This window comes from Tursiops truncatus, chromosome 8 (assembly GCF_011762595.2).
Source record: "Tursiops truncatus isolate mTurTru1 chromosome 8, mTurTru1.mat.Y, whole genome shotgun sequence".
Classification (NCBI taxonomy): domain Eukaryota; kingdom Metazoa; phylum Chordata; class Mammalia; order Artiodactyla; family Delphinidae; genus Tursiops; species Tursiops truncatus.
The window spans coordinates 31,966,321-31,978,701 of NC_047041.1; the positions used below are offsets into that span (position 1 = coordinate 31,966,321).

At 36.9% G+C, this 12,381-nt stretch overlaps 1 protein-coding gene across 7 annotated transcripts in view; it reads left to right on the forward strand.

Moving 5' to 3' along the window:
- Window positions 1-12,381, forward strand: part of TRPC6 (transient receptor potential cation channel subfamily C member 6) — a 116,690-nt gene that overhangs the window by 81,650 nt on the left and 22,659 nt on the right. For 6 of the 7 annotated variants that reach the window (XM_073808274.1, XM_033862114.2, XM_033862111.2 and 3 more), the window contains 3 exons: window positions 3,916-4,101; window positions 5,993-6,157; window positions 11,872-12,088. In XM_073808274.1, the coding sequence (XP_073664375.1) occupies window positions 3,916-4,101; window positions 5,993-6,157; window positions 11,872-12,088 (568 nt within the window). The remainder of the gene's footprint in view (window positions 1-3,915; window positions 4,102-5,992; window positions 6,158-11,871; window positions 12,089-12,381) is intronic. The other variant, XM_033862112.2, reaches the window with a different exon arrangement.

Here is a 12,381-nt window from a genome sequence, read left to right on the forward strand (position 1 = left end):
TTAAACATTTCTTGTATTTTCTCTATTCTATTTCCAAGATCATCTTTACTATCATTACTCTGAGTTCTTTTTCAGGTAGTTTGCCGATTTCTTCTTCATTTTTTTGATCTTGTGGGTTTTTATCTTGCTCCTTTGCCTGCAAGATATTTCTCTGTCTTCTCATTTTGTCTGATTTACAGTATTTGAGGTCTCCTTTCCCTAGGCTTCAGGTTCATAGTTCCTCTTCCTGCTTTTCTCTTCCCGCAGTGGAGAGGTTGGTCCAGTGGCTTGTGTAGGCTTCCTGATGGGAGGGACTGGTACCTGTGTTCTGGTGGGTGGAGCTGAGTCCTTCCCTCTGCTGAGCAGGGCTATGTCAGGTGGTGTGTTTTGGGGTGTCTGTGACTTTAGTATGACTTTAGGTAGTCTGTGTGCTGATGGGTGGGTTTGTGTTCCTGTCTTTTTTGTTGTTTTGTGTGAAGCATACAGCTCTGGGAACTGCTGGCATTTGGGTGGAACAAGGTCTTGGATTCAGATAGAGGCCTCCGTGAGAGCTCTTGGCAATTAATCTTCCCTGGGGCCAGGAATTCTCTAGTGGTCCAGCTTCCTGGAGTCACTGCTCCCACCCCAAAGCCTCAGACCCAACTTCCAGTCGAGGAACCAAGACTCCGCAAGTCACTCATTCCCACAATAAAGGGGATTTAAAAAAAGAAAGACTAACAAAACCCCAGACAAATGGTAAAAAGTAAAATCAAACAAAAACAGCAAGGAAACACACACACATACAAAAGAAATAAAAATAGAACCAAATAAAACAAAAAACAAAGAACAACCAGACAAATAGAGGAACTCAAAGGTGAAATCAAACAATTAGGATCAAAACTAACAAAACCACAAAACCAAAGCAGTGTGCCAACTGAAGAATAAAGTAAGGAAACAGAACCGATAAAAAGGATTAAAAAAATAATAATAAAATAAAAGGGAAAAAACACAAGACAACAGAAAAGCAAAGTAGAAATGGAAATATTTTTAAAATAAATAATATATTAAGGAAAAAGAAGAGGAATAAAAATAAGGGAAAAGAACACAGAACAACAGGAAAGCAAAGTAAAAATAGAAATATATATTTAAGAAAGTTATAAAACATGAAGATCCCAAAAGACTAAATTAAAAAAAATAAAACTAAAACAATAATAACAAACAAACAAAAAAAGAAAGAAAAAGAACCAAACAAAAAAGCCAGAACCAACAACAGAATGAATGAAAACATGATAAAATTCTTAGTAATAATTATGTTTCCCTGGGGTCTCCACTGTAAGTGTCCTTGCATATGCAGTGAGACACAGCCCACTTCTGCCTCTCCAAGAGGCCCTCCTCTGCCTCTGGGCTGGTCTCTGGACTTGCTGGGGGCCCTGTGGGAACCACTCAGACTCTGATTGGGCCCAATTCCTGTGTGTGCTTGCCCCCAAAGTCCACAGCTGCCAGAGCTAGACTGTTTTCATTTGTGGGAACACTCATAGTCTACTCAGATATTCCATAGACACAGGGTCTACCTAGCTGATCACGGGGATTTAATCTGCAGCTTGAACAGCTGATGGAAAGATTTTTGATCTTCTTCCTTAGTCACCCTGTTCCTGAGGTTCAGCTTTGGTTTTATCCCCACCTCTCTCCTGTGGTCCACCCACAGGAGTCTGGTCCTGAGGCTGCCTTGGAGCTCTTGGGTCTTCCCCTGTGAGGACGGGGTGCAGAGGTGGTATGGCTGCTTGGATCACAGGACCCCTGGTGGCACCAAATGCACAGGGAAGCTGGTGGCCATGGGCACAAGAGATATGGCCCAAGTGAGGGCCTTTTCTGGTGCTCAGCATAAGGCATGTGAGGGCCAGCCGTGAGAAGGCTTCTTTTATTGGTGCCGGTGTGTGGGGAGAGAGAGGTTACAGTAGCGGCTCCTCCCCCTGCAATAGCGCCCTGTTTCCATGGCAGTCCAGTCTTCCTCCATAGGCATTCCCTGCTGCAGATTTCCTCCCTTCCGTCCCCTCAGTTTGTCTCCCCACAGCCAACAGCAGTTCTCACTCCAGGTCTATTCTCCAATCCCCACAGTCCAGCTCCCAGCCCCCTTGAACACCTGTGAACACACATCCCAGTCTGGGGCACATAGGGCTGTGGTACAGACCACCTGTATATTTCTCACTCTGTCCCACCTGCCGTAGATCGGCCACTTCACCCTCTTCTGACAGCCTCAAATGCTTTTCCCTTCTGTCCCAATTGATTTCCCTGTTGGAGTGGGGGTTTCCCTGAATTCGGGAATCTCTCCTCTGCTTTAGCTCCCTTGCCCCGAGGTGCATGTCCCATCCCACTTCCTCTCCTCCTCCTTCTCCCTCCTTTTTTTCATCCTACCCAGTTATTCAGGGATCTTTATAGTCCCTTCTGGTGTTGAAGGTCTTCTGCTAGTGTTCAGCTGGTATTCTGTGAGAATTGTTGCATCTGTAGATGTATTCCTGATGCATCATGGGGAGAGATGAACTGCATGTCCTCCTACTCCTCTGCTATCTTAACTCCCCCTGCAAGGAATCTTTTTATCCTACAACACAATGGTGGCTTCAAGATGGAGGAGACAACTAATTCTGAACCTACAAAGCTGGCTTTAAGAGTAAACTCTGCCATGGAGGCAGTGACCTCAAGGGACCTTAGTTTTGTTTTGTTTTGTTTTGTTTTGTTTTGTTTTTCGGTACGTGGGCCTCTCACTGTTGTGGCCTCTCCTGTTGTGGAGCACAGGCTCCGGACGTGCAGGCTCAGCGGCCATGGATCATGGGCCCAGCCACTCCGCGACATGTGGGATCTTCCCGGACCGGGGCACGAACCCGTGTCCCCTGCATGGGCAGGCGGACTCTCAACCACTGCGCCACCAGGGAAGCCCGGGACCTTAGTTTTTTGATGTGTAAAATGGGACTAGTATTTCCCTGGCTTGCCTCCCAGTTCTTCATAGATCAAAATAGAGAAGCATTCTACAAAAAGACAAAGTGGCATAATTCTTACAGGCAAAGGGTTTAGAGCAAAACAGGGTTACGTTTAAAGCCTCATTTTGATACTTGGTGACTGCATGATCTTGAACATATTATTTAACCTAAGTGATCAAGGCAACTGTGAAGATTAAATGATATGATCCACTTGGAATGCAACAAGTTCTAGCTAATAGGTTTTCTTTATTAACATTGGGTTATAAATGGCCTTATTTCAATGTAAGAGAATAAAGAGGAAGGAAATATCAAAGACCTGAATGAAGATATGAATGCATGGTGTATGTAAGTTCAAAATGAGTTTTTGGTGTTTAAATAAGATCTGTACTCTCTAAATCCTCCCAAAATACCATTAGTTCATCAGCAGTAAATTACAGTGAAAGCATTTTCATTAAATTTCCTTTTCTCCAAAGAAGAATCTCAATTTGCAGACTTTATATTAGATCTTGTCTTTTGACCCTGTGTTTGGTACATAAAATTCCTCGGTAACAATTTAGTAAATAGATAAGTGATATATGTTTGCTTTTGTCTAGCAAATATATATTACGTGCCTAGCTGATGAAGTTATGAACATAAGAGATATATGTATGCAAAATAGTATGAGCATGCCGTGGGAAATGTTGCTTACTTTATATTTCTCCTGAATCAGCAGATGAGTTTGGCACAGTGCAGTACTTTTTGATAACTTTGGTTATGTTTTAGACAAATTTCCTCTTTCAGAATATAAAGAAAATCTTTATTGTGCTAAGATATTTCAGAGATCGCTCAGCAGAACAGCAATTGAAGATGTTAAAAGAATAGTAAACCTAAAAATAGAGTTTTTTTCCTCTACAGACCATCAAATCACTGATAAATTCTGCAGCATAACATAGTAAAATTTGCTACTTCTACATTATTGTTTTTTGCTTTGCTTTGTCTTTCCTAGAATGACTACAAAAAACTGTCAATGCAGTGCAAAGATTTTGTTGTTGGACTCCTCGATCTGTGCAGAAATACCGAAGAAGTAGAGGCCATTCTGAATGGGGATGTTGAAATACACCACAGTGGTGGAGATCACGGTCGTCCAAATCTCAGCCGTTTAAAACTTGCCATTAAATATGACGTAAAAAAAGTAAGGTCAGGCCTGAAGCCCCTTTTACATTATTTCAGTTTTTATTTGTGCTAAATCAGGATGAAGGGTTGGCATAATTAGATTGAGCTGGTTTTTTCTAATTAATTGCACTAGGTAGGTTCTCTAACAATTCTAAGTGCCTGGTTGTGAGGCATTTAACCTACACTAATGCCAGTCTTTAAAACCTAGACTTGTTTATGCAGTGATTGACACTTTCTTTTACTTAACTAATGATACAAAAATGACTTTGTGTGTTCAAACTACAAGGCATTTGTTATAGGATAGGAACATCATTATTTAAGACCCAACTCGGTTTTCCCATTTGTTAATATATTCCAATTCCAGACCAATGCCTTCTATTCCTTCTTTAGAGCATTTGAATCTCCTTCATCTTTATTTGTGGAGTATTTTTATTTCTGTCTTCATGTGGTGCCCCCTATCCTTGACTGCTTTCTTAGGTTATGTAAGATATCTTAAAAAAAAACAGTTTTTAAAGGTAGGTTTTCTAATAAAAGTAACACAGACTTATGGTAAGCTTTCAAACAATATAGACATGCCCTCTTTCTGTCTTCTCAATTCTTAATGGAGAGTGGTTAATCAATATTATATTTCTCTCCATAAATTTATACCTTGGACATCTTCACATATCAGTAAATAAACATCCACTTAATCTTTTCAAAGGCTGCATATCGTTATGTTTATTTATATTGTTATGTTCATTTAGTCAGTTTACTATTTAAGGGTGTTTATTATTTTCCTTATTTTTTTTGTTATTTCAAAACATTTGCTAAATTTCCCTTCAAAAAATGTACACCAGTTTACACATGTCAACAGTATGTGAGAGGGATTATTTCTTCCACTCATAATGGGTATTATTATTTTTTTATTTTTTTAAAATAGATCTTTATTGGAGTATAATTGCTTCACAATACTGTGTTAGTTTCTGTTGCACAACAAAGCGAATCAGCCATATGCATACACATGTCCCCATATCCCCTCCCTCTTGAGCCTCCCGCCCATCCTCCCTATCCCACCCCTCTAGGTCATCGCAAAGCACTGAGCCGATCTCCCTGTGCTACATAATGGGTATTATTAAACCCTACCATTCTGAGAAGACAAACATTGTATCTTGATTTAATTATCTTCCAGGTTAACCATCCTTAAGAAACATTTTTAGTTCCTTTATATAACCTGTCCTTTGTCTAATTTTTAATATTCTTTACCAATTGTTATTTTGAGTTGTTGCTTTTTGTATATTAAATAATGCAGCTCTCTGTCATATATAGGGTTCATTTGTAAGCAATAAATATGTAAGAATAAAAAATTCTGAAAAATTAAGAGTGAAATTTAATTATAAAGTTTTCTTAATTGAAAGAGTTTATGGTGCAGGAATAAAAAGAAATATCAGTAGAATAGAATAGGCAGTCCAGAAAAAGACCCATATGCAAATGGGAGCCTAGTATAAAATAAGTTTAGCATTTTAGGTCAGTGCAGAAAAGGTCGTATACTTTAAAAAAAAAGTATTCAGACATCTGATCTAGCAGGATCTTTATATCACTCCTTCTAGATGGAAAAAACATATAATCATAAAAGTCCTTTTGTAAAATATTGATGAATCATTTTCCAATATTAAATTTCCAAAATTTGTTTGTGCTTTGAAAGAAAACCCATTAGTCATAAAGCAAAAGTTGGAATCTTTGAATTTATGTAATACATATTAGAACCCCGTGCCATCTTGCTTAATACCTGCCTGCTAGATATTTTACATTTGTTCTTTAATTCTAACAATATTTTTCATGGGCAAGAACAGAACATAATATTAGAATGCAAGAAAAGAGTTTATGCTGAATCTTTAAGCAAGCTGTTAAATGTTTTGTCACTCCCCTGCTAGTTTGTAGCTCATCCAAACTGTCAACAGCAGCTTCTGTCCATATGGTATGAGAACCTTTCCGGTTTGCGGCAGCAGACCACGGCAGTCAAGTTTCTTGTGGTCCTCGCCGTTGCCATCGGACTGCCTTTCCTGGCTCTCATTTACTGGTTTGCTCCATGCAGCAAGGTATGTCTGTGAAGCCTGCACCTCTGTTATCTCCTAGAAGTGTATCTGGTTTATATATCAGAGCCAGTTAAGCAAAGAAAATTCTATTTCCCAAATAAAAATTTCAGGGAAGTCAGAGTTGGGTTTAAATAATCTTATTGTTTTTACTATTATAAAAATAACATATATTTGCTATAAGAAATAATGAAAGCAATGGAAAGAGAAAATTCACCTGTAATATTACCACTGTTAATATGCGAAAGAAAACCTCAGTATATTTCCTATTTGTCTTCTCTCTAGTTACACCTATGCATATATTTTTACATTTTTGATGAGGTATGCATTGAGTAGATATCTCAAATAACACCCTAAAAGAACATGTTTTCTTTTGTTATTTCTCCTCTGGCAAAATTTGAGATGAAAGTTTTTGTTTTGTATTTATTTTAACGAATATGACCAGATAAATCTTAATATAAATAAAGGGCAATTGTGTAAATATTACTATAATGCTTGTTTCAATGAAGACTATTTGTTTTAAGGACAGAGTACATTGTAACCTGACAACAAAGATAGCCTGTTTTTTAGGGTTTTTTTGTTTTTTGCAAACTCTGCCCAGGATTTGATGAAATTAATTTGTTCAGATGGACCTAGCCTTTCATCAGTGTGACCGAAGAAGTTTGGAAAATGTTGACCTGTCATTCTGTTAACAGGCATAGAGATTTGTCTGCCCTGCATTGCCAACAATCTTATTCTGCATGTTTTTGAAGCCACATTTCTGGAATTGTCAAAGTTTCAACTCTTAGAGTCAGACTGAAATAACTCTAAAGCTATGTGGCTGAAATGTCTGCTGGACCACCTATTTATGTGCCATGTCGATATGCCAGTTGAATCACTTGCTGTTGTTAAATCTGGGCATGACTCATTTTCAAATATTTGTAACATGTGGGTGCAAAGACATATATCACCATTACCTACATATTTTCTTCTTCTTATTACTTAGTCATATATTTGGTGCTTTAACCTTATAGGAATGTTATTAAGTGGCTTATGGTAGGAAGCTGGTGCAAAGCCTTACATAGTGGGAACTTCATAATTACTTCCATTGATGATGATAGGAACTGCTGGAAACTTGGCATTTTCTCCTGAGGGTAAAATCTGTCATTATAAATGTTTTTCCCTTAAATATATAAGGCCAAAAGTTGGCCTTATATATTTGTAAGTAAATTATAAAGGAGGAAAGTAAAATGAAAATAGTTATATTTACTAGAATTAGAAATTTATAGCATGGATTTTTTTCTAGAAAGTTAAGATTTTTCTTTTCTTCCCTTTTTCATAGGAATGACAGATTTCACTTTGAAAAAAGAATTAATTCTCCTTACTAGAACATAAGCTACATCTATGTATGTAGTCTCTGTTCTGCTTCTACTCACATTTCCTGGGTCTTCAGAGATTTAACCTGAATTACAAGTTGGGGGAAAAAGTGGGGGGGCGTTCTGAATTATCCTTGTTATTACTCTGTGATCAGTTAAATTATAATATCTCTTCTAAGGTGAATAATTGTGCCTCCCCATATCCAGTGAGTTCAAAAGCATAATGCCTTCCAGAGTGTTTGGTGTTTTGACAGACTAGTTTTGGCAGTCCTTAGAGTTGCACATTTCTTAAATTTTGATTGAATCCTAATTAAACCTGATTTCCTTCACTATTTCTTCTTTCCTGGCCATGTTTTCCACCCTGAGGCAAATAATCAAATTAAAAGGACACTGTCAAGGACACTGTATTTTTTTTCATATGTAAAATCTATTTTACTGTTATTTAATGTTTGAAGCATGATGATAAAATCTATTTTACATTTTTCCCTTTGTTAATATATATAAATATTATTTACAGTATAGAGAATTGATTTTTTTAAACGGGGGGAGATTGCTCAAGCTATATTGATGCTTTTATTTAAAATATTATTTAAAATATTAAAAAATTCCAAAGCATCCATGAAAATTAAGCGAGATCAAATTGCAGGCATATGCACCTTGACAGAGTCCTTGTTTCTATTTAAAGTTTGGTTTTCTTTCCTCAAGTCTGCTCTTTTCTTTAAGAAATTCTTTTTGTCCTTACTTGTTCTCTTTTTCCACCATAACCCAAATGTGTTTTATACTCATTATAGTAAAAATAGGTCATGCTGTGATTTCAAATCATTTTGACTTAAGCTATCTTCAACATTTTCTGCTACTATTGGTATTTGATAGTTATTTGATCATCAGTAAATACTTAAAAAGAGTATGATATAATATTTAAAAGCAGGTATTTCTTTCAGTCATTTTTCCAGGTACATCAGTTTTTCACCTTGTTCAATTTTTCTTTACAGTTATTTTTTAGAAATCTGTTTACATCACAGAATATATAGATGACAAATTTTACTAAAATGAATAACTCACTTCAGTTCCTAAAGTCCATTGAGTGGTACCAGAATCTCCTTTAGTTTAAAGAGAAACACAACTCTCAGTGATTTGTAATAAGAAATAGAAGATATGATTATCCAAACACACCACTTTAGTTTCCTGTCAACCATCTTTTTGTTTGTTTATGTGTTTGTTTTTTTAAATTTTATTTATTTATTATTATTTTTTAAACATCTTTATTGGTGTATAATTGCTTTACAATGGTGTGTTAGTTTCTGCTTTATAACAAAGTGAATCAGCTATACATATATTCCCATATATCCTCCCTCTTGCGTCTCCCTCCCACCCTCCCTATCCCACCCCTCTAGGTGGTCACAAAGCACCGAGCTGATCTCCCTGTGCTATGCGGCTGCTTCCCACTAGCTATGTATTTTACGTTTGGTAGTATATATTTAGTAAGCAACAAAAGTACCTGGTTTGATTCTCTTCTCTCCCTTCCGAATAAAATAAAGGAGTCATATTGTGTAAGAACCAGGAACCCAGGGAAGAAGGAAGGTGAGGCAGGTCAGGAGTAAGGAGCAGATCAGATACCATGCCCTGAATAACTGAACGTTGACTTTAGATGTGTCCAGACAGCTGAACTCAAGTTCCAGACCTCTCAGGCTTGAGGCACACTCTAATGTGCGTAGCTTTATTCTCACCCCGTTTTACGTCTCCAGCCTTTTCTCTTCTCCTTCTCCTATTTTAATTTGTGCTCTCTTGAGTTTTTCGTAATTTTGTATTTTGAAGGCCACCTCTGATTCTCTCCTGAACAAAACAGGGAATAAATAAGTTTTCCATAGATTTTACTACTAATAGTCAATGCCCCAATCCCAGTTTTCCACAACAGTCAAATAAACTGAGAACTTTAAAAAATTGGTTTAATATTTATAATAATAGCTCTTTTCACCAGGAAGATATTGAACCTTGCAATAAATGATTAAATAAATCTTGTACACTTGATTAAATCTTATATAAAACATGATTAAATAGCCATGATTACAATAAATTGCATATAAAGCAAATGTAGAATTAAAATTGTATATGTGGCACACCATAGAAAAAGAAATTAAAGTCGCATTAATGTTCAGTTTTTAATAGTCCATATTTTTTTAGAAAACATTGCTAAGGACAATAGGCAAGAGAAAAATCAAGCCTACTTTCTCTCCCATTTGTTTTAACTTTATTTGAGAGTTCTATTTAAACAAGATCTTAAAAAAACACAGAAAGTACTCTTTGATTCAATCTAATGAGCATTTACTTATGGAAGTATGGTTTTTGGACAACGTTTTTACAGCAACCTTTTACAAAGTAACCTTGGATTGGGCCTGCAATATATCTAACTGTATAGATCCATTGGCTTAAAACTAGATAGATAGAGCAGTTGATCTATTGATCTAGATAAACACACACACACACACACACACACACACGCATGCATGCACGCACATACACACCCTGATATTCTGCCTGACCTAAGATTCTAAATATCAAGAGAGAAGGGACTAAACTATGTGATTCATCCTAGCTCTAACTTTTATGATTTTGAAAACCATATAGACAGATAAAGTGTGTAGGAACAGAGAACATTGATTGCATTCCTTCCATTATAGCATTTAGCTTTTTAAAATCTTAGAACCGTTTGTTCTCTAAGAATTTACATATATATGTACTTCAGTGAGAAAATATGAACTTGTTTTGTAAACCAAATAGAAACATTAACTCAAACAAGTATGCCTGGGTTCAGATTCCAGCTCTACCACTTATAAGCTGTGTGACCTTTAAGCTAGTTTCTGGACCTCACTTCCTCAGTTTCTTCATCCATAAAATGGGCATTTCAGCAGCATATACCGCTTTGTATTGTAATTATATCATGGAATTAACAGGGTAAAGCACTTAAAACAGTACATAAAAGTACTGGCCAAGTGTTGGTGGTATTATTAATTTTTACATTTTTCTGTAATAATAAACTCGTTTGAAAAGCTGTCGAAAGCTATTGGTCCTCTCCTAAGAAAAAATTCTTGCATACTTGTATTTGAGTTTTGTTAACCATTACAGGGGATACACAGAGCCCTTGAGACACATCCTGGGCACACACCATCCCTCTGCCCCAGCTAGGATTCGTGCATCTCAGATGGAAATGATTCCTGTACTATAGATGCACAAGAACTTTTATTGTCTCCGTATTTCATATGAAGAATCTGACTTTCACATAATTTAGGAAATTCACTCATTGCTACTCAGCTAATGAGGGAATGAAACTGGAACCTGAACCTAAAATGTGTTGGTTATGTGACCAGAGAGGTATGTAATTGCCAATCTGCATTTCTTACCACACTGATGCAATTCTAGCCAAAAAACCCCACAAAACTTTTTTTTAAACCTTTTCCCGAAGCCTATGAACAGCAAATATAAAGTGATTTCCAATAGGCTTCTGCAAATATAAAAAACAGTTTGAAGACCCTACAGCCACCCTTACAAACTGCTCACATTGAGTCCCTGTTTCCAGCCTCTGCACCTGAGACCCACCCCCTACTTGGCTTCTGTCGCCTGGGCCAGCTCCAGTGAATTCACCCATTCTTCCTCAAAACTCCCTTCCCAACGCGAGACCAAATGTTTTAACCTTTTGCTCCTATCCCATATTTAAAGATTTAGAGACGTTAAAAAAAAAAAAAGACACTTGGACTTTTTTCAATCCAGTGTCATTCCAGGACATCTTTCCAGTACGTGATGGGAACTGCCTTGCTGTCCTGTCCTGGGCTGGGAGTTCTCTTCTTGGTACTCCTGACTCTTACTCCATTTACAGCATCACTTGAAGCCTGATTTGCACCCATGTCAGTGAAATGCACATGAGGACAACAAGCAGACAAACATCAACCAAGGGTGTATACACTGTAAAGCAGATTCAGGTTAATATTTTCATTGCTGCTTCCTCAATACTTCACACCCACTAAATTAGTTTTCTTTTTATGAGTAATGGTGATACTATGCTCTGCCTTTTGTCATTATTATATTCATAAAATATTTTGTCAGTAATATCTTAAGAACTTAAATAACATTTAATAGAAATTAATTTATTTAACTATCAATCCAGAATATCAGCATATGTAGCTGAGCAACATGACCAAAATTTTATATCAGCATAAGGAATTATTTTTCTATTATTAGTTATATAAAGGTACATAATTATCTTAGGACAAGATTGGAGTGCACAGATATTTATTCTTGTGTATACGCATGTGTGTTTTGCAAAATGTACAGAACAAAGCTAAGATTTTCTTTTGGTGTGTGTTGTGGCAGATGGGGAAGATAATGCGTGGCCCATTCATGAAGTTTGTAGCACATGCAGCCTCCTTCACCATTTTTCTGGGGCTACTAGTCATGAATGCAGCTGACAGATTTGAAGGCACCAAACTCCTTCCTAATGAAACCAGCACAGATAATGCAAAACAGCTGTTCAGGATGAAAACCTCCTGCTTCTCATGGATGGAGATGCTCATTATTTCCTGGGTAATAGGTAAAGACTGATTTTTCTGTCATCACTTATTTTTACAGCCTTAGCAGTAGGACTGAATGACACTGATTCCCTCACACATCAGTTATACAGATGTATACAGCATGATACAATGCTCCACATAGCATGTTTTTTTGTTGTTGTTTTTAAAGCACAGTTATCTCGGGTTCATTATCAGTACAACAGTCTTCTCACATGTCACATGCTCTTTAGATTTCTAAGAAAAACTCAGGAAGAAAATGAACAGGATAGTATGAATCAAACCTTGCCAGTGATGAAAAACTGCCATTCATGTT